The sequence below is a fragment of the Muscardinus avellanarius genome (assembly GCF_963383645.1).
Source record: "Muscardinus avellanarius genome assembly, chromosome: 1".
Taxonomy (NCBI): Eukaryota; Metazoa; Chordata; class Mammalia; order Rodentia; family Gliridae; genus Muscardinus; species Muscardinus avellanarius.
The window spans coordinates 121956866-121983607 of NC_137786.1; the positions used below are offsets into that span (position 1 = coordinate 121956866).

The following is a 26742-nucleotide window of genomic DNA, read 5'->3' on the forward strand; positions in this document are numbered from 1 at the left end:
ATCCAGAGACGCTCTGGAATCGTGATTCCTAACCTCGAATGGACCCTCGGTGCTACCTGACAACCACACTGCATTTCAGGGTCCATTCATCTCTCACTCCAATTCCGTGCTTCTCAAAGAGGTCATCCCCAGCCCCAGCCACTGCAGCCGCATGTCTAACCCCTGATAGAATGCCACAGCCCCTGTAGGAGGAGGGAGCCAGAGCCCAGTGGGAAGAAGCAGGAGCTTGAATCTTTTCCTCAAACCTGCAGATCGGCCTGCCCCGGGGCCCCTCCTTTTTCTCAGTCCATTACAGCTGCCCGGTTGCCCGCAGATTTTCAGCTGGTTTCTTTCCAGACTCCACGCTCTCCAACTAGGCGTGCTTCTCCTCCACGTGGTTCTCTGTATACATCGGTTGCCTGGGAGACCCCAGGCGGGCGTGATTCCAGTGACGTCACAATAGGAACAAGCCAATGCCCGTGACGCGTGTCGGTGACGCGAGACGCGGGGTGTGGCTCGCCGGCCCCGGCGCGATGAGGCGGCTGCCCGCTGGGTGGCGCCAATTTCCCGGGGAGGTCCTTTCTGGGCCCCCGGCGGAGGTGGGGGAGAGGCGGGCCGGAGTTAAGGCCAGGGAGCCCTCTGCGTCAGCCGCTGCTAGCTGCGCCGCGCCAGTGCCAGCCAGGACTCGCCCGCAGCTCCATGCTGGTGCCCGGTTCTACTCGTCCATCCTCCGAGAAGAGGCAGGTACGTGCCACCTGTCGGAGATCGGGGGAGGGGGATGCGGGGTCGGTGCCGGACTGGGGCTCAGAAAGTGAGGTGCCAGCGATAGCCTGGCAGAAAAGGCACTCGAAATGTAGGGCGAGGGCCAGCTGTGCGGGGGAGCTCCAGCTGTGGGCGCCAGTGTGCAAGGGGGGCTGCCGGCTGACAGCCCGGAGTGCCAGGAAGAGCCATCTGTGTGCTGATCAGTGTGTTCTGAAGAAAGGCTGCCTCGGAGGTTCGGGTCGCCGTGCCCCGTGTGGTAGGTGGCCTGAGAGCGACGCCTGGGCGCTGACAACCCCTCCCCGCGTAAGCGTGCAGCTTACTCACTCCCTGCTCCTAGAGCCCCTGGGGGCTGTCTCTGGTCAGTTTGCCAAAGGAGGAAAGGGACTTGGGAGAGGACAGAACTGCGGAAGGGGAGATTTCCACCAATCGCAAACCAGAAAGAGGCAACTTTGAAATTCTCACCAATCCCCAACCAAAAGCAGTGGTGTGGGGCTCTGGGCAAGCACTTACCCAAGGGAACCCCTGGCCAACCCATCCTAGAGAACGTCCCCGCTCCTGGTCTGGATGCTTTGAGAACAGGGCTGAGTTGGAGACGGTGGTTGAAGCAGCTCATCTCCCCACGCACAAACATGAGAACATCACTCAAATCCACCTGTCAAGTCCAGAGGAAAAGAGCACCGGCTGCTGAACTGGGGTTGGGACATCCCCCCCATTCTTTTGATGCTGTAGACACATGCCAGACTGGAATGAGTTCTGGAATGAAGGCGTCCTCCGAAGTGCATCATCAGGACCGGGCTGAGTCACTGGCCCGTGCTGAGACGGGGCGGAGGCGAGTGGCCTCTTAGTCCTGGGGAGAGCCATCAAGAAACAGGAGAACCATCCTGGGAGCAGACAGATGCACCAAGGCCAGAGAGGCCAAGAACCCTGCTCCTTCCTCTTGTGAGCCCGCCCAGCCCAGCTCTGCAGCCCTGGAATCCTGAGCCCTCTCCAACAGGTAGAGTGGAACCACCCCAGCCCAGAAAGGCATTCTCCTGAAAGCGCCTGGGAAGCTGGACTTGCTGTCGTTTTCTGGGTAAAGCAGGAAGGAGCCCAGATGGGCTTGGCCCGACTCACCTTGGTAGACTGGAAAGATGGAAAGATGGTGTTGAGTGTGCCCGTCCCACATGTGGGACCTGGTCCAGGTCAGACGACCATGGGGCTGTTCTCTGGCATTAAAGCAGAGTGCTCCCCAAGAGGCAGCCTGAGGCCCTTGTTTTCTAGAAGGGTCAGGAAGGATCATCTACCTGCTGCTACTAATGTTACCACTAATTAAGGAATGGAAGTAACAACTGAAAAGTTTTTGAAGGCTTTCTATGAGCCAGGAAAGTCACACATATTATCATATTATTTTATCTCAACCTAGCAACTGTGAAGTATAATTTTTTTGTACTAAGGATTGAACCTAGGGGTGCTCTACCAGTGAGCTACACCCTCAACTCTTTTTATTTTTCATTTTGAGACAGGGTCTCATTAAGTCGCCCAGGCTGGCTTCAATCTCGTGATCCTCTTGCCTCAGCCTCCTCAGTAGCTGGAGTTACAGGCATATGCCACCGCACCTAGCTATTATTATTATTAATCCTTTTTTACAGACTAAACAAAGTTCAGAGTGTTTAAATGACTTGCTTGCTGGCTCAGATCCAGTACAAAGAAGAACTAGAATTCAGGCATAGACCTGGCAGTCCATTAGAAAAAAGTAGTGGGCTGAAACCTGAGTGCTGGTCCTGCCTCTCTCAGTCTGTGCCTTTGAGCTAGGTCTACTCCATCTGGAAATTCCAGGAGCTGGACTAGCAGTAAGCCTCCTTCCTGCTCTCTACTTCTGTGACTGACAGCTCCAGAGAATCCAGCTTCACCCTATTTTTGTCTCAAGTTCCACCCCATTCTTCTATCCTCTTTTATCTTTTCCCTCTTGAGCTCCCCATTCCCAGATGTTTCCTCCCAAGAGTCCTCATAGGTGTCCCTGGCTGGCACCTGCCCCCTGCAGCCTGCGGAGGGAGGGCATGCCACTGCCCCTTTAAGTCTCCCAAGGCTTGGAATGCTAGTGAGTTGCTGTCTCTGAGAGGTCAGATAAGATACTATATATATCGGAGTGGTAACCTGAGCTCCGGATTACCAGCCCTGAGTCAGAGACTCCAGCTTCTGGGCTCTCCACTGCCTTCCCCCGCCTGCTGGGGAAGAAGCTCCCAGATCCCATCCAGTGCCCCCAAAACAGGTCAGTAGCTGCAGCCCCTTTGGTGTCAGGGTGGCTGTCTAGAGGACAGACTTGCATGAGTTTGGGGGGATTTGTGAGAGGCCACCCACAGGGCCTGTTGGGCACCAAGGGCAAGACCCAGGGCTCTTCCAGTGACAGGACTCACTTGGGGAAGGGGCTCCTGGGGAGCACCTGGGGAGCCCTGGGCAGGAGTGGCTGGAACAGAAGGTCCAAGGATACCAATACTGCTTGGAGGCTATTTCCTTGCCTTTTCTTGAACCTGTAGAGATGCCTACCCCCTCCCAACCCCAAGTCCAGAAGGACTTTATAGAGATGCTGCCCTGTGCTCATCTACTTCTTCTCTACCAATCAGGATGCTTGCCTTAATCTCCAATCTCCTTACCTTTCCTCCCACCCCCAGCCCTGAGGCACCTACCAGGAGCAAGACAGATAGACTCAGGCTTAAGCCCCTAATAGAGCTACTAGTGACAGAGTAGAAGAGAGGGGCCAGGCTGAGGCTACAGGGCCCTGGGCTAGACAGTTTTGGCATGTAAACACCACCCCCATTCCCTTCCATATCTGCCAGGGTTGGAGGCTTATGTCCTGTATATCAGAGGCCCCGGGCAGCTCGGAACAAGGGTTTGAGAGCATAAGTGAGGCAGGTGGGGCCCTCACCCCTGGCCCTTCAGGATCAGCACATTCCGAGACAGTTAGCAGGTAGCTTTTGGAAGCTCTGAGGTCATGCCAGTGGAGATTCCCAAGCACCTGGTGAGTCTGACTGGGGCTCCTCACCCACCTTCCCTGGGCACCTGGGTAGGAGGGAAGGGACTTATCTCCATTCAGGTGTGCCCTGGAACTCAACTTGGAGCTCCGTGGCCAGACCACAGCAGCTGGTATGCCTTCACCCCAGGAACCCAAGCAGACCTGGGCAGAGGAACCATGAAGATTGCTGGGCTGTGGGATGTCACCTGTCACCTGCCCCCAGGGCCAGAAGTGCCTGGGATTCTTGGGGAGCAAGTCCTCTCCTAGCTGGGCAGGTTAGGGAGCCCTTCACGTGAGCTGCAGGAAATGACAGTGGCTGACGCAAGCAAGGTGGCTGCCCCGAGGGGACAGGTTTGACTCACCTGGCATGGGTCCCTTGAGTGTGCTGGACTGCAGTCAGGGTGGGAAGCTAGGGGACATGTTTATAACCAGGCCTAGAGCCGAGGTACTGGGTACACACAGGAGCTTGGCACCACTGGCGAAATGGAGGCCTCTGGACCATCTCGTGGCCGATCGGTACTGTTCTGGGGCTCAAGTTGCGCCTGGCTTTGTTTTCATTTGCCTGCAATGGAAAATCCAGAGGGCAGCGCCTGTACCCCTGTGCTACAGTGCTGGATCATAGACACCTGGATCCCCTAGCAGTCCTTTCCTACCAACCCTGCCCTCCAGGTCCCTGGCCCTGCCCCCGCCCCAGGGATCAGGGAAGTGTGAGGTAGGGAGCTTGGCTTCAGATGACCACAGTGTACAGAGCAGGGCCTAACCCACCTCAGCCTCTGGGAGATCCACATGGCTTCCCCAGGTAGCAGTGGGCATCATGGCAGCACCGACTGCTTGAAGTCACTGGGAGGATTGAGTTAATACACCATGCCCTAGACCTGGTGCACTTTTAAGCTCTAATACCTTTCACAATAGATGCTTGAAAACTTCATTTGGAAGTTTCACCACATAAGTTTCTTGCACACTTATATTTGGAATTGTGAATGCATTTTTAATTGAATGTAAAGAGTTGGACCCTTCCAGAGATGTTGTAAGTCAGAGGCATTCATGGGTCTGAAGGAGTTGAAGCTCGTGCCTGCGCTGAGTTCTGGGACTTTGTGATGAGTGACGTGCTTAGGAGAATGCTCGTGTGGTGGGACCGTGAGTGTCTTGTAAGGCTGCCGAGACGGAATCAGAAGCAGTGTGTGAAGTCCTTGGTGCCTGGGTACCTGACCCATAGGTGTGTGGCACCAGCTGGCCAGTGAACACTGATGGGCTCAGGTGTCTCTGCAGGAAGCTGAATGCCTCTGCAGAGGAATGCTGGTGCGCCTCCCAACAGGAGGGCACTAAGCACAGCAATGAGGAATCCCATGGAGCTGGGAAGAGCCAGGCACCTCTGTAAAGATGACGTGAAGGAGGAGTGTGGGCTGGGAACTGCCCCGGCTGTCCCAAGGTGGCAGGCACCTAGGGAGGTGCCGCCTGAAACTGCATGCCCCTACTTGCCAGCTCTGGGTAAACAGGGAAAGGAGCTGGGCAGCAAGGGCCCCACACTGGGCAGGGAGGGGGATGGGGGATCCCAGCCAATCGGCTGGCCTCCCACTGCCCCATGAAAGAGCCATTCAGTCCAGGCGGTTCCTGTGGCAACAGGAAGACTCGCAGCCATGTGAGTGCTCAGTCTGTCCCTGTCTTGCGCAGGAGGCCACAGTCAGGGTCCCAGCCCCGGCTCCTGTTCGTTCATGGTGCATTCTGCAGCCTCTGGGGACAGCAGTGTCAGGTAATGTCCAAGGGCGCCAACCCAGGCTGTCTTCTCACTTTCAGAGTGCTGGGACTTTCTCAAGACTAAGGCTAGGGTTTGGAGGGGGGAGAGAGGTGCAAGGCCTCAGCCCTAGCAGGGCCCCTCTGGGAGCCAGATGTTAGAGCTGAGAGGCAGCTTTTAGGGGGTGTGAGTGAAGTCGGGACACTCAGGCCCTAGGGGAGGGTGCAAGCCAGAGAGCTGCCTGCCAGATGGGAGTAGACAGGGGAGCTGGGGTTCGGGAGCCTGCCTGGGGGTCTACAGTCCAGAAGTGTGGCTCCACCTCCAGTCTCCAGTCCTCCAGGGCTGTCTGTTGCTGTCTGCTGTACCTTATTTGGCCCCGGCACTTCTGCGTCATCAGCAGGGCCAAGAGAGGTCATGGGCTTGGGGCACTGCTGCAGAATACCAATTCCCCAGGAGCCCTGGTGCCAGGCAGGGGAGGGAGAGCCAGTGGGGAGGAGCCATGAGCTCATTCCCTGGGGGTGGGGGCCCATCGGATTGGCTGACTGGAGCCCAGCTCTAGAGACCTGGAGTCTCTCTGACTTTGCATTATTGATGGAGTTCTCCAAAGTGAAATAGAGCAGGTCTGATCCCTGCCCCCACCTCTGAGACTGCCCCCCCGCAACCCCTCTCCATGATCATCCCCCAGTAAGGTTCCCTAGAGAGGAGTGAAAGTCTTGCTGGAGGTGGAGCACAGTGGACAAGGGAGCTTACGTACAAGGTAGGGGGTCCCCTGGGCCAAGTAAAAAAACAGGCTGCTGGGGTCTCTGGCCGTCAAAGAGTGCTGTTATGAGGCCTCCACGGAAATCACCTCCGGCTCACCTCCCACCCTGCATTAATCCCAACCCTTTCATGGCTTGGGTTTCTAGAGGTTTCTGCCAAGCCCTCAGCCTTTGGGGCTTGGCACCAGCTCCTCTCTGCCCCTGTGGGCTGGGCGCAGGCCTAAGACAGGCTGTGGGATGCCTTAGCACTGCCCACTCAGGGGGTGGAGGGGAAGCCTGGTCCTGGGCTGAGGTCAGGGGCTGCCAGGCTGGGAGATGGCCAGCCCTGACATTAGTGTAGACTACAGAGGGAGGAGCCGGGCGGCCTAGCAGGAGGAGGAGATAATAACAGTCATTGTTAGGTGCTTTCCCAGTGTTATTATCTCATTTATTCCTCACAACAGCCCTGTGAGATAGGAATCGTGGTGGTAATTATTATACTCATTTACAGGGGAGGAAATTGGGGCTCCAAGAGGTTGACTAGTGCAAAACTGCCTAGTCTATCCCAGAGAGAGTCAAAACCAGCCCCCGTGCATACTACTCTGGGAGTCCTGAATGGACCTGACCTCCTTGACCCCACAAGAGCCCTTGAGGACCCTTAAGAAAAGTGGCCTGAAAAAAAAAATAAATAAATTTAAATAAAATAAAAAAGAAAAGGGGCCTGGACCTGCCTGCTCCTTTCCACAAAGCGCAGCTGCTCCCAGCTCCCCTGGAGATAAAAGCCTGCATGCTGGAGTGTTAGTAGTACTGGGGGGGTCCCTAAGCCTGACATTGATGGGGGTGGCAAGTCTTGGCTGGCTGGAGAGCACTGGGCTCCATTCTGAAAGGCCTGCATTCCAATGCCTGTGACCTTGGCAGACTGGCACCACTCTTCCCATCTATCCAATAAAGAGGTTAAAATGCACGATCCTTTAGGACCCTCCATGCTCCAGGTTCAGTGACCTTCATCAGACCCACCTCTGGGATAAGGACCAGGAGGGCAGTGCAGGATTCTGGCCTCTAGGGGGGGCCCTTTTGCACAAATCAAGTATCACCAGGAGCAACTTAGCATCCACGTTGGGAAGGGAACTCCTGGGAGGCCGCAGGGCCTAACTCCACCTAGACCAGAAAGCTAAGTTCAGTGAAGACAGTGAGTTCCACCATCCCAGGGTCCCCCAGTGCAAGTCCAGCAGCAGGTGCTCAGCTCAGGGATGAAGTCTGGAGGCTGAGGTCCAGCCCCTCTGCCAAATGATCCCTCAGCAGCTCCCTGCCTCAAGGTCCCCATCGCTCAGGAGTCTCCTTCCTCAGAGGGACCTCACTCTACAACTCTCAGGTCATTGCAGCGGTCAGTCTATGAAGCCAGAAGGAGTCCCACTTGTGATATAAGTCAGAGGGAGGGAACGCCGCAGTAACTCTGGAAATGTCCCTTGTTCTCAGTCGGGGATGAGGGTGGCAGCATCCCCAGCTCAAAAGTGTCTGCAAAATCTGAGGAAAGAACTCAAGAGGGACTTGGCTGGAGCCCTGCATGTGGATTAGCAGGCTGGAGACTGGGGCGGCCCCTGACTGCATGCCTGTCTCTGAGATTGAGGACCTGCTGTTGCTAGGATGTGCTGAGGCAGATTCTCTCTGAACAGGCATGGGTGTGAGCACATGGGCATATGCAAGCCCACAGCGCCTGCCTGCATGTGTGTTTCTCTACAGCTGGCCAGCCTCTTATGGATGGTGCTGACAGCCCCCATTGGCCTACCTAGGATGGAAGGCAGGACACCTGGCAGGGCTCTTTGACAACTGCTTTCCTTGTCTTTCAGCCCATGAGGCTCCCAGACCCCACTGAGTGCCGCTCTGAAGGATGTCCCAGCTCTCCTCCACCCTGAAGCGCTACACAGAATCAGCCCGCTACACAGATGCCCCTTATGCTAAATCGGGCTATGGCACCTATACCCCCTCCTCCTATGGAGCCAACCTGGCCACCTCCTTTCTGGAGAAGGAGAAGCTTGGTTTCAAGCCAGGCCCCCCCACCAGTTTCCTCCCCCGTCCCCGCACCTACGGCCCCTCCTCCATCCTGGACTATGATCGAGGCCGCCCCCTGCTGAGACCGGACATCATCGGGGGTAGTAAGCGGGCTGAGAGCCAGACGCGGGCCACTGAGCGGCCTTCAGGCAGTGGACTCAGTGGGGGCAGTGGATTTCCTTACGGAGTGACCAGCAACTCCCTCAGCTACCTGCCTATGAATGCCCGTGACCAGGGGGTGACCCTGACCCAGAAGAAATCGAACAGCCAATCAGACCTGGCCCGGGATTTCTCCAGCCTCCGGACCTCAGATAGCTACCGGACCTCAGAGGGCTACCGGATAGACCCCGGGAACCTGGGCCGCAGCCCCATGCTGGCCCGCACACGCAAGGAGCTCTGTGCCCTGCAGGGGCTCTACCAGGCAGCCAGTCGCTCGGAATACCTGGCCGACTACCTGGAGAACTATGGTCGCAAGGGCAGTGCGCCTCAGGTGCTCACGCAAGCCCCTCCCTCACGAGTCCCTGAAGTTCTCAGTCCTACTTTCCGACCCAGTGGCCGCTACACGCTGTGGGAGAAGGGCAAGGGCCAGGCCCCTGGGCCCAGCCTCTCCAGCTCCCCAGGGCGAGACATCATGGTGAGTCTACCCTTGGGGCCCCGGTGATGGGCTGGGGAGATAGCCACAGATGCAGAAGAACCAGGCTGGGGACAGGACTCCCTACCTGATCTCTGATGGATGGCAGCCCTAGTGGGAACAAGCAAGGGAAATCACCCTGACCTCTCTGGCGCCATGGCTCAGTGCCAAAGCCAGAGGCACTCCCACTCTCTCCTGAAGGACCTGTACACCCAGGGTAGTGGGATGCCCCACTACCCCTACATATGGTTCTGTTCTCCACCCGTCCTTTTCCACCCAACATGCCAGGGCCCCTGGAAAGCCCTGCCCAGTCCTGGGCTGGATGCTGGGCCCCCCAGCCTGTCAGTGGCAAGGAGGGCCTCCCTGCTCTGGCTGCACATCCTCTCCTGTCCAGGCTTTACATTTGGGCATAAGACATCATGGGAAGAGGGCCCTCCTTTGACTAACACTGGTGGGCTCAGGTCTAGCACATCTGGGCATCAAAATTTATATGTCCTTGGAGAAAATAATGGAAACATTTTTGCCTAGGACTTGAGAACTCTATATTCTAGTCTCACATGGGCTGGGACGTAAGAAGATGCTCTGCTGGGAACTAACCAAGGGCTGGCAAGGTCTCCCTCACCTTACTCCCTGAACACACCTTTCCTGGGTACCTGACTTCTTCTGCCTGTTCTGTAGTTATGAATGTCCCCAGTAGATGGCGGGCTCTCAGAGGTTTGAAAAAGGTCCTATCTCAGATCCCTCCTGAGTCTTGCACTGCATGGAACTCAGCTGACCTTCTGACTCATGGACAGCCATGTGGATGGGCAGGCGGCTGAGTGGGTGGGTGGGTGGATGGACGGACGGATGGACGGATGGACGGACAGGTGGATGGGCAGGTGCACAGGCAAAGCATATGGGCAGGAGAGTTGGATGCTGCATGTCCTTCATTACCTTACTTACTCTTTGTTCACGTTCCTTTTGTAAACGAGTATGCTACAGCAAGATATGCCGCTTAGAGTGCTCTCCTAATAAGTGGGATAAGGGTTCAGGATGGGGTGTTGGGTCATAGACTGTAAAGTGTGTCATAACTAAAAATCTTGAGAGGACAATTTGATGACATTACATAGAGAGCCTTGACTTTACTGGGCAAGCAGGAAAGTGCCAGGGAGAAACAAAAGCTGGTGTCTCCCAGAAAATTCAGACCGTGGCAGGGCAGAGTTGTGGCCAGAAATGTCCACTAGATGACATTGCCAACTAGGAGAAGCCACTCTCAGTTGCTCAGGGCTGTAAGACTTTTTTTAACCTCACCCCTTTTGTGCTCACTTTTTTTTTTTTTTTTTGTATTGAACCCAGGGATTGAACCCAGGGGCATTCTACCTCTGAGCTATACCTCCAGCCCTATTTTATAATTTGAAACAAGGTCACTAAGCAGCTGAGGCTGGCTGAGAACCTGCAGTCCCCATCTCAGCCCTTGAACTACTGGGATTACAAGCATGCACCACCACACCTGGCTTGTGCTCACTTTTGAGAGGTGACTGCTTCCTGCAGAAATCAGAACAATGGTGCTCACGTGACCTGGTTCACCTCTTTCTAAAACCAGGGCCAGTTTCTTTCCAATCTTTCCCTCTTGGGGAAGTCTTACCTTTCCATTCATCCATTTATGGTGCTCAGCTTACTAGTACTGTAGTCATTGCTTAGTACTGCTTAGTACTGAATATTCAGCACCTAGCTAACTTGGGTAGGTTCCTTAACTTATGAACCTGTTTTTCTTTTTCTTTTTTTCTTTTTTTTTTTTTTTTTTTTTACTTTTTATTTTTCCCTGCTGTACTGGGGATTGAGCCCAGGGGCATTCTACCTCTGAGCTACATCCCTATTTTTTATTCTTTTTTTTTTTTTTGGTGGTACTGGGGTTCCTGGAAACCCTTCTACCTCCTGGCTACACTCCCAGACCCATTTTATATTTTTTTTATTTGAAAACAGGGTCTCTTAAGCCAGAGAGGCTGACTTCGAACCTGCACAGGGATTACAAGTGTGCACCACCATGCCAGGCTTATTCTTTATTTTGAAACAGGGTCTAAGTTGCAGAGGGCCTCACTAAGTATCTGAGGCTGGCCATGAACCCTCAATCCTCCTGTCTCAGCCTCCCAAGTACTGGGATTACAAGTGTGTGCGCCTTGTCCAGCCCTGTTTCCTCTTATGCAGAATGAAAGTGCTTTTAGTTGAAAGGTAATGCATGTGAAAGTGTCTGGTGTATACACAGAAGGTGCTCAGTAAATACCAGGCCTCCTTGCACCCTTCCAGTGCTTTGGGAGCAATAGATATGCAAGCCTAGGTCCCTGCGCTTCAAGCATTAACAACTCACTTGGGAAAACAAGTTCTTAATCACAACTGGCGGCTGCACTGGGTGTGCTTAAGCATCACCAGTGATAGGAAAAGGTCCTCTGAGGCTGTAGAAGGCTGTTGGTGACCTCTGGAAGGCATAATTTGCCTTGTTAACCTTTCACACCTACCAGCTGAGCTACATTTCCTAATCTATATAGAAAAGGATTATACCTGCCCTACCCACATTACTGAGAGAAGGCTCTTAAGTAAATAATGAATGTGGAGAACTCTAAAATCAGAAAAATACTGTGGAAGTGTCGCTTTAAACTTAAGGGGCAGCCGGGCATGGTGTTGTATGCTTGTAATCCCAGCATTTGGGAGGCTGAGACAGGAGGATTGTGGGTCGAGGGCAGCCTCAGCTACTATTTAGTGAGGCCCTTTGCAACTCAGTGAGACCCTGTTTAAAAATAAAGAATAAAATAATAAGGCTGGGGGTATAGCTTGGAGGTAGAATTCCCTGGGTTCCATCCCCAGTATCGCAAAAAAAAATTTTTTTTTCAAAATAAAAATTTTGCCGGGTATAGTGGTACACACTTGTAATCTCAGTGCTTGGGAGGCTGAGACATGAGGATCGCACAGGTTCGAAGCCAGCCTCAGCTACCTAAACTTAAGGGGCAGGGCTAGGGGTGTGGTTCAGTGGTGGAGTAATTGCCTAGCATGCCCAAAGGTCCTGGGTTCCATCCCCAGCACCAAAAATAAACTTATAGGGCTGGGAGAGATGATTAAAAAAAAGGGGGCATTGAGCTGGGTGTGGTGGCACAGGCCTGTAAAACCAGTACTTGGAAAGCTAAGACAAGCAGACTGTAGGTTCGCAGCCAGCCTCTGAAAGCTTGTGAGGCCCTCTGCAACTTAGTGAGACCCTGTTTCCATATAAAGTATAAAATAGGTCTGGGATTATAGACCAGAGGTAGAAAAGCCCCTGGGTTCTACCCCCAGTACCACAATAAATAAATAAATAAATAAATAAATAAATAAATAAGGCTGGAGGTGTAACTCAAAAGAATGCCTCTGGGTTCAATCACCAGTACAGAGAAAGAAAGGGCGGGGAGAAGGGGAGGAGAGGGGAGTGGAAGGGAGAAGAGAGGAGGTCAAGCTAGGTACAGTGGCACAGGCCTGTAATCCTAGTACTTGGGAGACTGAGATGGGAGGATCACAGGTTCACAAGTCAGCCTTAGCAACTAGTAAGACCCTCAGCAACTTAAGGAGACCCTGTTTCAAAATTAAAAATAAGAAGGGCTGGGTGTAGCTCAGGGGAGAATACACCTGGGTTCAATCCCCAGTACTAAAAATAAAAAAGGGGAAAGGGAGGTCAGATGCAGGCCCTGACCAGAAGTGGAAAAGACCCTAAGAGCCTCCCCGTCCTTGAGAACAGTAAGGGCCTACGTGGGCTTGCGATGTCATAGAGTCCACTGGGCTTGAGTGGAGAACTGGTGAGGAATCGCTGACTCTGTGCCTCCATAAGTTCATGTAGGCTCCTGTACAACACCAGGCTTGGGCAGAGCTAGGCACCAGGATAAGGAGGTCTGCCTTGAGACTCCACTGCCACTGAAAATGCAGAAAGGAGCCAGGAGGGCCAATGATGGGGAAATGAAAGCTTTCACCACGCAGCCAGCAGGGACTCCAAGCCTGCGCAGGTGGCTGGCCCTGCAGAGAGCCAAAGTCCCAGCCCTCAACTCCCCACTCCACCCCACCTCTCCTGTTCCCCGGGCTGTGGAAGGACAAGCTGTTCTCACTGAGCTCTGCCAGGGCCAGGCCTTAACCCCTACAATCCTTCGTAATCCTCCTCCACTCCACCCCTCCAGCTGCTCCCTGCCAGCCCTGGCATCCAGCCCTCTGGCCTCAGCCTTCCACTTGCCCCACCCAGGCCTTCCTCTCCCCAGGAAGAGCCAGAGGTTGGCCCAGGGCCCTCCTGAGCAGCACCTGCTCCCCAGCACAAGCAGGACTGAGCTCCTACGCAGTGCCTACCACACCTTTGCCCTCTCTCGGGGGAACTGTTTCTAGGAGAGAGGGAACCTGAGTGCCTGGGTCCCTGTTGCCCCTGGGGCTGCTGACTCATCTTCTGAAACCTTGGGTTCCAGCTGTTCAATGATGGGGAGATTATATAAGCAGAGGTCATGTGATTTGCCTCTCATGTGGGACTTTGGACTTGCACACCGTCCTGCAGTGAGTACAGACTCTCCAGAGAGAACACGCAGAGGATGGCAGGGACTTCCGAGAGCTGCAGGGCAAGAAAGATGACCTTCCTCTTTTCTCCCTGCTTCTCACTGTTGACTCAGCCATGGAACAGCATCCCTGCTGGCCTGCCTGTCCAACTTGGCAGCTGGAGACCCCGGGGGGCCAGCTCACTCTGCCACCCAGAGGAGGTGGAAATTCTTGAGGGCTGGAATCTGTGCTGCCAGCAGGGGAAGGTCACTACAGGGAGGCATTAATTGAGAGTTCCCATGGCCAGGCCCAGTTCTAGCTGCTGAGAAGGAAAGGTCAACCAGTTTGTGGTTTGTGATTAGAATCAGCAAGATGCTGATGTCCCCCTCCCTTGGAGACTGGCTGTGGGCTGTGGGCTGTGACCTGGCTGTGGCCTCGGTGCCTCCTTCCCAGACTTGACTTCTCAGTTGTGCTCAGCACCCTCCATCCTCCCCCACATCTGGGATGTCTTCAGGAGGTAATGTGGTGCTGGGGTGGGGCTCAGCACTGCAGAAGTTAATCCAAACCTGGCAAAACGTTCTCTGCCCGGGGGGGAGCCGCTCCATTGACCATGGGCTTCACAAACAAACATCACGTTCAAAGCCAAAAGCTGCACACGTGGCCCCTTGCCCCCTCTTACCTCAGTGGAGGTGTAAAACCGGCACCCACACAGAGGCCCAAGCAGGAGAAGCGTGGAAGCTTCTGGCATCTAGCTGGGCTCCAACCTGACTGCCTGGGGCATCAGGACTCTTGGGGTCCAAGCCACAGAGACATGAACACCCTACAATCAGGACAGTGGACCAGCCCTCCTCCCCAAGGCACACCGTGGAGGGAAAGCCCAACCCCTAGCAACAACACGGAACCCTTGCCCTTTATTCTGACTTCAGTCAGACCACTCTTCCCTCTGTTTGCACTGGCAACATCTGGCATGCCACTGGGTCCCAAGCAGGGCCACCAAACCCTGGACCCAGCTGCTCACTCAGGACTGAGGAAAGCAGAGTGCTCTCTGACCCTCCCCTCCCACAGTTAACCATGACTTTAAGGCATTTACACTCCATCTCATGCCAGGAAGGATCTAAGGTGAAGAAAATCACTTCTCCTCTATGGGAGAGGCAAGCCAGGCCCTGGCTCTGAGAACGGCAGAAGTGAGCCCAGTGCAGTTTAGCTCTGCCTATCTTAGGCACAAGAAGGAAGTCACAGAGCCCAAGCCACACTCAGAACCCAAAAGACTGTTTCTCTTGTATCCAACCCACTTCACAGAATGGCAGTAGAGAGAAGGGTCTTGCAGGGTTTGGGCTAGTTGAGAAATGAGCCATAGTTCTTGGTTGGCTGTGTCCTGCAGCAGTCAGACCTGCTGGACAAGAAGGGATGGTGAGTGAAGTCCTTCCCCTCTCCCCAGACAGTTCAGAGTGCTGGCACACTTGACCTTCCCCAGTGGTGGCTCTCCCTACTACACCCTATCACCACACAGACCTCATGCACTTTAAGAAAGAGGGATTACAGCCAGGCGTGGTGGTGAACCCTTGTAATCCCAATTCTTGGGAGGCTGAGACAGGAGAATTGCAAGTTTGCGGCCAGCCTCAGTTACTTAGTGAGATTCTCTGCAACTTAGTGAAACCCTGTTTCAAAATAAAGAATAAAAGATAGGGCTAAGGGTGTAGCTCAGAGATAGAATGCCCCTGGGTTCAATCCCCAGTACTGAAAGAAAAAAAATAAAGAGTACACACTCTGCAGCAGAATGCTAAATGTCCTGGGATGGCAGTACTCCAGCCATTGGGTATAAGCCATGGGTCATGAGCCAAATGCTACAGTGGGTGAGCGCCCCCCACACTGCCCCCCACAGCATATTTGCTCAACATGGAGAACCTGTCTCATCCTCTAAGGCTCAGTGGGACTTTTAGGATACCCAGCAGAGCATGGTGTCGACCCTTTTCACTAGGTCCTCATTAAAAGAACCCACAGCCCTGGCTGTGAGGAAGCTTCAGTGTGCTGGCCCAACCAAATGAGCCACACCAAATCTAAGACCATTTACAAAAGTCTTAGAGACACTTGTAAAATGAAAATAAACATAGTAAGCTAATGGCATGCAAAGTGAATGCGAGTAGGCTGAGGCTATGCAGTACTGGGGTAGTTAGAACTGGGTGGAGTTAATTAAGGAGGCTTGGTGGAAGGCATGAATTTTGAGCAGAATGTACAAGTAGAAGCTGGGTGTGGTGGCACACACTTGGAATCCCAGTTCTTGAGAGGCTGAGATGGAAGGTTTGAGGACAGCCTCCGCAAGTAACGAGATGCTCATCAACCTAGTGAGACCCTGTTTCACTCAAAATAAAAATTAAAAATAGGGCTGTGGCTCTAGCTCACAGGTAGACTGCCCCTGGGTTCCATCCTCAGCACCACACACACACACACAAAAAAAAAAGAATTTATAAGTATATAATTGGCAGTAGGAAGAGCATCCCCAGAATTCCCTAGTAGTTGTTAAAAGCATGAGTTTTACTGTACAACAGGTTTGGGCCCACAGCTCCACATCCTCACCTATTAGCTTTGTGGTCCTGGTAGGTCATCTGACCTCTCTGGGCATGAGGTCTTTCATCTTTAAAATAGAGGTGATAGTTACTACACCGTGATGTCATTACTGGAATTAACTGTGGTAATATGTATAAAGCCCTTAGACCAGTGCCTGGAATTTGATGAGAACTTAATTAGTGGCAGTGTTTTGTTGTTGGTGGTGGTGGCGGCGGGGGGGGGGGGGGTTACTGGGAACTGAACTCAGGGGCATTCTACCTCCAAGCCACACTCTCAGCCCTACTTTATCTTTATCTTGGAACAGGGTCTTGCTAGGTTGATGAGAGTCTCACTACTTGCTGAGCCTCTTCTCAAATCTGTGATCTCCTGTCTCAGTCCCCCCAAGTACTGGGATTACAGGTGTGTGCCACCACATCCAGCTGGCAGTTGTTTTGTTTTGCTTGCAGTACTGCGTATGGAACCCTGGGGATTCTGCCTTCAAGCTATACCCCTGCCCTATTTTTTATTCTGTATTTTGAAACCGGGTCTCCCTAAATTGCAAAGGGCCCCACTAAGTAGCTGAGGCTGTCCATGAACCACGATCCTCCTGTCTCAGCCTCCCGAATGCTGGGATTACAAGCGTGCACCACCACTCCCGGCTCCCAGTTTTGTTTTTGAAGCAGAAGATAAGCATAGGCCAGTTGGTGGCAGGGGTCAGGAAGCAGGTGGTGGTGACAATGGACAGCCTTAGACACTGCCTGAGCTTTCCCAGCTGGATGCAAGATGCTCTAATTGCTTCTCAACATTAGTGATGTGATCAGAGGCAGATGCTGTGGGCAAACAGCATCGGGCCTGCTGGAAAGCAGGAAGCTTGGAGAAAAAGGCCATCCCAGGATCAGGCTGGGTCAGAGTCTGGAGCCCAGAGTCCTGACACACCTGCCCTGGAGGCTCATCCAGCACAGTGTCCTTCTGCCCCGCCTTCCCTGTGGGAAGGGGACATGGGGCAGACTGCTACCCTCCCCATAACATGAAATCACAGCCTGTGGGTGGCCTATGGAACAGCCCACGCATGTGTTCGGGACACAGTCCCGTTGTGGCTGTGGTCGTGTGTGCAGTGCGCGTGTACATGTGGGGATGCACACACCAGGAGGAACAGAAGGAGCCCACAGATGAGTAACAGCACACACTGCTGCCTCTGAGTATTTTTAAACGCTAAAAATACTGGCTAAAAATAGCCAGCAGGCTCCAAACAAGATACTTTCTCTAGGCAGATTCGTGTGCTTCCCTATTAGGTTGGGGGCATCAGAAACACCCCCAAACCCAAGACCCCTGGTCGTCAACATTGCTGCAGCTGGAGCAATGAAGAGCCTGTCCACTCCCACACTAGCTGAGGGCCTTGCTCCCCAACTCCCACAAATAAGTCAAATCTGAGGTTCTGGGAGAGATGGGGTTGGGTAATTGGTTACAAGAGGTCAGAAAAGGTTCTTTCCTAGGGCCAATGACCTATTGTACTCTATAAAATGGGCAGGGCCTCTCTTGATGAAGGGCTAGGAGTGGAGGAGGAGGGGAGCTCAGAGCCAAGGCCCTGGAAATTTTACTTTCTTAACTTGGGCCCATCGACCCCCCAAGGACTATTTGCCACTAGGGGTCTGCGCTGGACGAAGGTTTATGCACCTGTGCACTTTGCCCTGGAGAGAGTACAGCGCTTTCATCCGGTTCTCGAAACCGTCCGCAGCCCTAAAGCGTCCCAGAGTGCGTGCCGCCCAGGCGGAAGTTAGCCCGTTTCACCTGGGTCTGGGTCTTGGCGGTGTCTTCTGCGAACCCCAAAGATAACTTGTTCTGATCCTGAGTCCTCCCCACCCCGCCCCCGCGCCGGCCCGGGGCTGCGCCCTCCCGGGGCCCGCGGCTCTCCGCCGCCGGCTGCTGCGCGGGCGGGCGGGGTCCGCGAGCCGCGGGGCCGCGAGGTGGGCCTGGCTCGGTCCGCGTGCGGCGCCGGACGGGGCGTGGCTTCTGACTTGCCCCGCCCCTCCGTGGCGGTGCCGGGGCGGTCCGGGGCGGGGCTTTCGGCTGGCTCCGCCCCTCCGTGGCGGCGCCGGGCGGGGCGGGGCGGGGTTTCGGGCTGGCCCCGCCCCCCCGTGACGCCGCGGGGCCCGAGGCGCCGGCGGAGCCGCCAGTCGGCGGGAGCGCGAGCCTGCCCGGGCGGTTGGCGGCGCGCGGCGGGGAGGTCGAGGCACAGGGCGCGCGGCGGCGCCACCGCGACGGTTACCGCCGGCGCTGCGGACAGCGTCCTGTGGCGGCTTCGCCGGCTTCGGTGTCCTGCCTGCGTGTCCCGCCGCGGCCCCGCGCGACGACCCCCGCGCCCCCAGCCGACGCTAGGCGTGGGGCCGAGCCCGCCGCCCGCCCCCAGCATGCGCACCTCCTACACCGTGACCCTGCCGGAGGAGCCCCCGGCCGCCCCCTTCCCCGCCCTCGCCAAGGAGCTGCGGCCGCGCTCCCCCCTGTCCCCGTCCCTGCTGCTCTCCACCTTCGTGGGCCTTCTGCTCAACAAAGCCAAGGTACTCGGGCCCCATCCGGGACGCCCTGCTCGCGGGGCGCCCCTCCGCGGGGTAGGGGTCTTCCCAGCCCCCACCCCTTCTTGCCCAGGGTTTCCTGGCAAGGAATGCCCCCTCCCCAGGTGATCGCACGCTTACCTGCGTCCCCCTCTCCTTGTTGAGGTCCCAGCCCCCGAATCCTCCTAATCCCTCTCTCTGGATGACCGGGGCACCAGGTGGTTCCTGCCTTCTAAGTTCTGGACACCTATCAGGACAGGTGCAGAAAAGCGTAACCTTGGCTAGGGCTGGAGTGTGTGGGAACGGGCAGCAGGCTAGTTAGGGAAGGCTGCTGGAAGGGCTGCCTTCTCCTCTCTGCCCCAGGGGGCTCTTCTCCGGGCTTGGTGACCTGCACCTTTGACCCTGTGAAGGGCAGAGGAGTTGCAGACAGGTGAAGGAGAACAACTTCTCTCCTCTCCTTGGCCCCTCTGCAGTTGTTCAAAGCAGGCAGCTGCCCAGAGCTGGGTCTGAGGCTGGGCACACCCCGATGGGGAAGGGACAAGGGGCCTGAGCTTGAGAGGTTTTATGTAACAGGCACCAGTCCCGTGTTGGCAGTGCGTGCCCTGCCCCGTGCCAGGGCCACACTGGGCTCCTCAGCTGCAGCCAGGACGCGTGGCTGACCCTCACAGCAGGTGAAGCAAGCAGGAAAGCCCTCCACCGGGGTCTGTCACGAACCTCAGTCAGCCTTTCTCAGGCCCTGTACCTAGGGGCTCTTTGTGATGGCCCAGGGATAGCTCTTTGAGCCCAGGCCCCTGCCCTGGGAGGAGGGTGCTGATGAGTGAAGGCCAGAGTTGCATCTCTAGAACAGTGCCTGCTACTGAATCAGGACCAGGTTTGCTGAGTGTAAAGGAGAGCCAGGTCCAGACTTTCCCAACTCTGCACAGGAGTCCCAGGGTAGCAGCTGTAGTTCTTTCTCCTGCTTACCCAGGGAGAGGCTGATGGTTCAGGGTCTCAGCTCCACCTTCTCCAGTTGTAGCCTGTCTCCCTACCAGGCCTGAGGTAGGATTGTTTGCCTGTAAGAAAGGTCACTTCTGGGACATTTTGTTCCTTTCTGGAATGGAAAGTGCTGACTTTCCCAGGAGCTCCTGATTTCCTATTCATGGCAGAATATCTGCTGGGCATAAAGCAGCCTGGCTCCTCACCCCCAACCCCTCCCTACCCCCTAACTGCTGTCACCCCCCACGTACACACACCTTCTACAGAGTGCTCGGAAATTGGCATCTGGTTTTGAGCTCAGGAAATTTTAGATAAAAGCAGGACTCTCCACCCCCCTCAAAAAAATTTTTTTAAAGAACAGAGGGTCCCAGTGATACCTTAAAAGAGCCTCTCCCATCACCCCACCCCAGGCCAATAGAAGCGTTAGATCCTCAGGAATAGTAACCGGGACACAAAATGTTCTTTTGAGCCTCCTGCTGCTGGGTCAGAGTGAAAAAAAAGTAGTGCCTCAATGGATAGAAGATTCTGGTTCTCCAAGCCCCACCCGGGCTCAGTGGTGGTCTCGGCAGAGGGGCCACCTTGGCAGCCGCAAACACAGTCACCAGTGTAGAGCACTTTGCATCTACAGCCTGTTTAGACAGATGTCATCTGAGGCACAGGGGATAAGAACTAATAAAGCACTGCCAAAAATAGGTTCAAGAGTGGGCATTCTGTGTGGGCACACTTTGACGTTTAGGTTTGGTTCCAAATGGGCAACATGGAGATTTCTGCAGCATTTTTTTTTTTTGTTGAACCCTGGGGGAGTCTCTCGCCAGCTCTGCCTGAAAATGCCCGTACGGTCTTTGTTCCTGAGTATCTCTGTGGTGGTCCTCTTACTGGAACATCAGAGTTTAAACTGTCAGTAAGGTAATATTCAAATATTGTATGGAGCTGCACACTGCAAACCTTAGCAAGCGCAACCAGGATGCTCACGCCCTACCTGCTAAAGCAGGCTTTCTCTCCAGCTCCAGGTCACTCTTTTAGGTGTATTTTCTCCTCTACCTGCTAGTATTGGACCTGACAACTGGCCAGAGGGATCCTCTTACCTGTGGGCTGGGCAAGGCAATTCTTGAGAAAAGCCCTTCTCATCCTGCTCCTCCCCACCCCCCTGGAACTGACAATCTCCTGGGCTTTGAGCTGCTGACAGCCTATGAGGCTGTCAGTGCACAGCATGAGTAATTTTAGCTGAGTTATTTCAGGCTCCTGTTCTGATCAGGGTTGAGCTGGCCCCACGCATGCCCCAGCCAGTGTTGCTCCGGAGTTGCCTGCTCCCGGCCCCCTCCCTGAGAGAGGGGGGTTGGCAGGCTCATCTGCACACTGTTTTGTTAACCCTTTGGGCCTGAAGGTGTTCTGGCTCCTTGGAGATATGCCCGGATTAGCCAGGAGACCTTGACAAACAGTCCTCAGAGTCTGCATGGAACACCTGCTCTTCCTGGCCCCTTCACCAGGTTCCACATAGAGACAAAAGTCAGAGTGGCACCTTCCACCAGGTGCCTGCCTCTGCTTGGCTGCAGTGCCATCCTGAGGATTTCCAGCCAGTGGCCAGTCGGGATGTTGAAACCTGAGCCAGGCAGGGATGATTCTCCCAGCCTCTAATCAGCCCTTAGGAGCTGAGCTCAGCGGGAAGGAATTCCACCTGGCTCTGGCGATGCAGGATGACAGCTCAACTTGAGTTTTTCCCAGCTGAAGATCACAACTTAGGGTGTGTTGTCATTTAACTTTTCATAACCTCCTTGCAGTGTCTGTTATGATTGATGCTTTATGTGTTGAACATCTGGGGCCTGAAGGTTCTTGGAGCCAGGAATCATATATACCCAAATACACCAGTTTATAGTCTCTAGTTCTGAGTTCCGGTCCTCCTGGTAGCAGAGTATGAAGATGGGGGAGTACATAGTCAATACAAGAAAAAGTCCTGAATTTTTTGTTGTTGTTGTTTTGTTTTATGCTTTTTTTTTTTTTTTTTTTTTTTTTTGGTGGTACTGGGGTTCCTGGAAGTCCTTCTACCTCCGGGCTACACTCCCAGACCTATTTTATACTTTTTTATTTTTGGAAACAGGGTCTCTTAAGCCAGCGGGATCCTCCTGTCTCCGCCTCCCAAGCACGGGGATTACAAGCGTGTGCCACCACGCCCGGCTCTGAAGGATATTTTTGTTGTGTGTTGAAAATAACAAGCATTCAGCTGGGCACAGTGGCGCACGCTTGTAATCCCCGTGCTTGGGAGGCTGAGACAGGAGGATCACACAAGTTTGAAGCCAGCCTCAGCTACTGAGTGAGGTTCTCAGCAATTTAGTGAGACCCTGTTTTCAAATAAATCATAAAATAGGTCTGGGAGTATATCCCAGAGGTAGAAAAGCCCCTGGGTTTCACCCCTAGTACCACAAATAAAAAATAGCAAGCATTCCTCAGTCCTCTTTTTCTCCAAGGTACATAGAGTAAGGTTGAGAAAATAATAGGAGCAGCCTGCTGCTCATGGCTGTAGTGGACAGGAAACCATGTGGGAGAGCCTGGCCGGCCGGCTCTGCTCACCCTTCACACCATGTGTTCTTTGCCTACAGAATTCTAAGAGTGCCCAGGGTCTGGCTGGTCTTCGAAACCTTGGGAACACGGTGAGTTCTTTCCACCCACTTCTTTCCTGAGCCACCCCTCCTCTCTGACTGGTGTGATCTAACCAAGACCCTAGCTCCAGCAGACTCCCTTCCCTCGGGCAGTTGGTACCTACCCCTCCTGGCCAGTATTTCACAGAATCCCTGGGGCCTGCCTCATCCCCCACCCCAGCCAGCAGGAAGCACCGGCAGAAGGAAACTACTTGCTGCTCCCCTGCATCCTTCTCAAGGTCACCATGGCTTCCCACCCCTTCTGTCCCCCACATATGCTCCTGTTGTACCTTGACAGTCACTACCAGTTATGGCACCCATGCCAGTAGCAGGGGTTTGCCTCACTTCAACCCTTGCACTTAAGAGGAACCTGAGGCTGTGAGAGGTTCGTTTCTTGGTAAATTAACCCGAAAATCTGGGCATAGTGCCACATGCCTGTAATCCCAGTACTTTGAAGGCTGAGACAGGAGGATCACAGGCTCAAGGCCAGCCTCAGCAATTTAGACCCTGTTTCCAAATAAAAAATAAAATAGGGCTGGAGTGTAGCTCAGAGGTAGAATGCCCCTGGAGTCAGTCCCCAGTAACAACAACAACAACAAAGAACCAGAGAAGTGCCAGACAGGGGTCTCATCTCCCCCACTGTGTTACCCTGTTAGCTTTCTGTCCCTATAAAAAGTACCAGAGAAAAAGCCGGGCGTGGTGGTGCACACTTGTAATCCCAGCATTCGAGAGACTGAGACAGGAGGTTCACGGTTCACAGGCAGCCTCAGCTACTTAGTGAGGCCCTTTGCAACTCAGTGAGACCCGGTTTCAAAATAAAGAATAAAAAAAAATAGGACAGGGAGTGTAGCTTGGAGGTAGAATGCCCCTGGGTTCCATCCCCAGACCCGCAAAAAAAAAAAAAAAGTACCAGAGATAAATCAACCTAAAGGACAATAGGTCTATTTTGGCTTAGTCTGTGGCCCTGTTGCTTTGGACTTAGGGTGAGACAGCACATCTCGGCGGGAGCGTGTGGCCACATGCTCTCACATGGCCAGTATGTGAGAGAAAGGGGGAAAGCCTGGGGTCTACGGTGCCCTTTGAGGGCATACCCCAGTGACCAGGTCCCATCTCTTAAAAAGTTTTCACCACCTCCCAATACACCGGGGGCTGGGGATAAAGGCCATAACATTTAAGATCCAAACCCCAGGACCCACTGATTATGTGCACCATCCTTGCAGTGCTTCATGAACTCGATTCTGCAGTGCCTGAGCAATACCCGGGAGCTGAGAGATTACTGCCTACAGAGGCTCTACACACGGGACCTCAGCCACACCAGCAACGCACATACAGCTCTCATGGAAGGTGAGGGCCCTGCGTCCACTCCACAGGGAGGGGCCTGTGCTAACTGCATTTTTAGTGTTCTCTCCTCTGTCTTTTCTTGCCTACTTTTTGTTGGAATTCAAGTTTCAGGATTTCTTATAGAAAATACTTAGCTGGGCATCGTGGCACACACTTGTAATCCCAGCACTTGGGGGCTGAGACAGGAGGATCACAAGTTGGCATCCAGCCTCAGCAACTTGGTCAGGCCCTCAGTAACTGAGACCCTGTTTCAAACTAAAAAAATAAAATAGGGCTGGGGTTGTAGCTCCTATATCCTATCCCCATTACCACAAAACACTTTTTAAGAAATCTCACAATTCAACCGGGTGTGGTGGCTCACGCTTGTAATCCCAGTACTTGGGAGGCTGAGACAGGAGGATATAGGTTCACAGCCAGCCTCAGCTACTTAGTGAGGCTCTCAGCAACTTAGTGAGATTCTGTTTCAAAATAAAGAAGAAAAAGGGCTGGGGATGTATCTTAGAGGTAGAATGCCCCTGGGTTCAATTCCCAGCCCCACAAAAAAAAAAAAAAAAAAAAAAATTTCTACACACCATCTCTCTGCCTCTGCTTCCAACAGAGTTCGCAAAACTAATCCAGACCATATGGACTTCATCTCCCAATGATGTGGTGAGCCCGTCTGAGTTCAAGACTCAGATCCAGCGATATGCACCGCGCTTCGTTGGTTATAAGTAAGGGCCTTGCTTACTCTGGGGCTTGGTGTGGAGCTCTGGGGCTTGGTGTGGAGGTGCTGCTCACGCTCTTTCTCTGGGTTCAGTCAGCAGGACGCTCAGGAGTTCCTGCGCTTTCTCTTGGATGGGCTCCACAATGAGGTGAACCGAGTAACTGCGAGACCTAAGCCTAGCCCCGAGAACCTCGACCATCTCCCGTACGTAGTAGAACACCGGGGAAGCAAAGCTTCTGTGAACTCGAGTTTTCAACCTGCTTCTTTGGGGGTAGTGATTGGGGAGAATCATATTTTCTTCAGTAGATCATTGCCCTAGATCAGTAGACCTTTAAATTTAAGGTGCTTTGAGCTCTGACTTGATTCTCTTTCTCTCTCCTATTCCCAGTGATGATGAAAAAGGGCGACAGATGTGGAGGAGATATCTGGAACGGGAAGACAGTCGGATTGGGGGTAAGAGCACAGATGGGGTCAGTGCCTGCTTTGCTGTAACCTGTTTTGAGCAGAGCATGAGAAGGGCTGGAGGGGGAGCTCAGCAGCAGAGCACTTGTCTAGCATGTGCACCAGCCTGGGTTCCTTCCCCAGCACCAACAGAGAAAGAAAAGCTCTGAGAGTTGCTCTCCCAGGGAGCTCCACCTGGGAGAGCACGCTGGGGCGGAGAGCAAGGCGGGCCAGCGGTCACCCTGCTCAGCAGCTCTTGGCCTTCTCTTCCTAGATCTCTTTGTCGGGCAGCTAAAGAGCTCCCTGACCTGCACCGACTGTGGTTACTGTTCCACAGTCTTCGATCCCTTCTGGGACCTCTCACTGCCCATTGCTAAGGTACGCACTGCTGTCGCCCACCTCGGGAACACCCTCTTCTGTCCATCCCTGTTGTCCACCACTGACCTTTGCTCTTTTCTCTCCAGCGAGGTTATCCTGAGGTTACACTCATGGACTGCATGCGGCTCTTCACCAAAGAGGATGTGCTAGATGGTGATGAAAAGCCGGTAAGTCACCCTGTGGTGACTGCACCCTGTCCAGGGACAGTCCCCTGAGGAGCTAGTTGCTAGACTCCATTGACTCTTCCCACAGATCTAGCCCCCTCTATCTTGTCTTTCAGACATGCTGCCGCTGCCGAGCCAGGAAACGATGTATAAAGAAGTTCTCCATCCAGAGGTTCCCAAAGATCTTGGTGCTCCGTATCCTTAAGGTCCACTGGGGTGGTAATCTGACTTTTGAGGGAGACTAAAGACAAGGGCCCAAATTTTAGGTGAGGGGAGTAGAGTAGGAAAAGAGCCTCACTTTTCTGTGCCCCAGGGAAAGCACGGCTGCCGTATGGAAGCCATGCTCTAGTTTCCTCTGCTCTTGTGCGGGTATAGTCCTTGACTCATCAACCCCAGACCTGAAGCGGTTCTCAGAATCCAGGATACGAACCAGCAAGCTCACAACATTTGTGAATTTCCCACTAAGAGACCTGGACTTGAGAGAATTCGCCTCAGAAAACACCAGTGAGTATCTTTGAGCAGGAAGAAAGAATCAAGGCGCAAGCACCTCGGATGCAGGTGAAGGCGAAGCAGTGACCAGACGGGGGCGAGTCAGGAGAGGGCCGGGAGGGGCTGCGGAGCAGGGAAGGCCTCAGGCCTGACACCTGTGCACTTCTGCAGACCACGCTGTTTACAACCTGTATGCTGTGTCCAATCACTCCGGAACCACCATGGGCGGCCATTATACAGCCTATTGCCGAAGTCCAGTGACGGGCGAGTGGCACACTTTCAATGACTCCAGGTGAGAGCGTGGGCCCCAGGCAGCTAGTCAGGCCCCCACAGCTCCCATGTGCATGGCTTCCACCTCGAATGGACAGTTTGGGTTCACAAGCTGCTGACCATGCACCACACGAGGCTCTCAAAAAACAGGTAGCTTTGATTATGGTAGAGAAGTTAGGGGTGGCGGCCTCACAGGTCCTTAGCCATGCAGCTATACTGTGTGGTCCCTCACTAGGGCTCTGACTTCTCCCGCTCTCTCCACAGCGTCACACCCATGTCCTCCAGCCAAGTGCGAACCAGCGACGCCTATTTGCTCTTCTATGAATTGGCCAGTCCACCCTCCCGTATGTAGCAGCAAGCAGCTACATCCCTCCCCCTGCCCTGTGGTGGCCCCCACGCCCTAAGTTTTTTAAAAAGACAAAAAGCAAACAAAAAAAAAAAACCAACAACAACAATAACCCCTGACAAATAAGAGAAAAATAAACTCAAATAAAGCTGCCGAACAGGAGTTGATGCAACCTGGTCAGGGTCTGGAGCGAGGACCTGGGTGCCCAAGCCGTGGTCTGGCGGGAAGATGGACTGGACGCGGAGACCGGAGTTTGCACAGTGCTCCCTCAGCTTCTCTTGTTTGCATTGTAAGCTTGTGGTTTTTCCTGTGTGTAATAAACAACAGCAGTCCTTGGGGAGAAGAACCTCGGCCACCTGCTGCCCTCTCCAGCTCCCAGGCCTTGGAAGACAGCGCCCTCTGGAGCCTGCTGGGAGCATCGATGCCTGGGTCAGGGCTGCCAAGGAGCCGGTGCCATCCCACCTGGACCTGCCTGCCTACCAGTCCAGAGCAGGAAACCCACAAGCCAAGAGCCCTCTTAACGC

General features: G+C 54.0%; 1 protein-coding gene across 4 annotated transcripts; it reads left to right on the forward strand.

The window, feature by feature from the left end:
• Nucleotides 1–678: 678 nt before the first annotated feature.
• USP2 (ubiquitin specific peptidase 2) lies at nt 679–26224 on the forward strand (the record flags this gene model as incomplete). 4 transcript variants are annotated; one of them, XM_080718367.1, is made up of 12 exons in its annotated part: nt 679–723; nt 22048–22098; nt 23307–23430; nt 24026–24137; nt 24224–24334; nt 24519–24583; nt 24846–24949; nt 25036–25116; nt 25230–25308; nt 25510–25617; nt 25774–25894; nt 26137–26224. In XM_080718367.1, the coding sequence occupies 12 exons, from the start codon at nt 679–681 to the stop codon at nt 26222–26224; spliced, it is 1089 nt and encodes a 362-aa protein (XP_080574493.1). The 4 variants fall into 4 exon arrangements, with proteins under 4 accessions (XP_080574493.1, XP_080574490.1, XP_080574491.1 ...); XM_080718364.1 differs by lacking the exon at nt 679–723 and adding an exon at nt 8088–8882; XM_080718365.1 differs by lacking the exon at nt 679–723 and adding an exon at nt 18338–18484.
• Nucleotides 26225–26742: the final 518 nt, after the last annotated feature.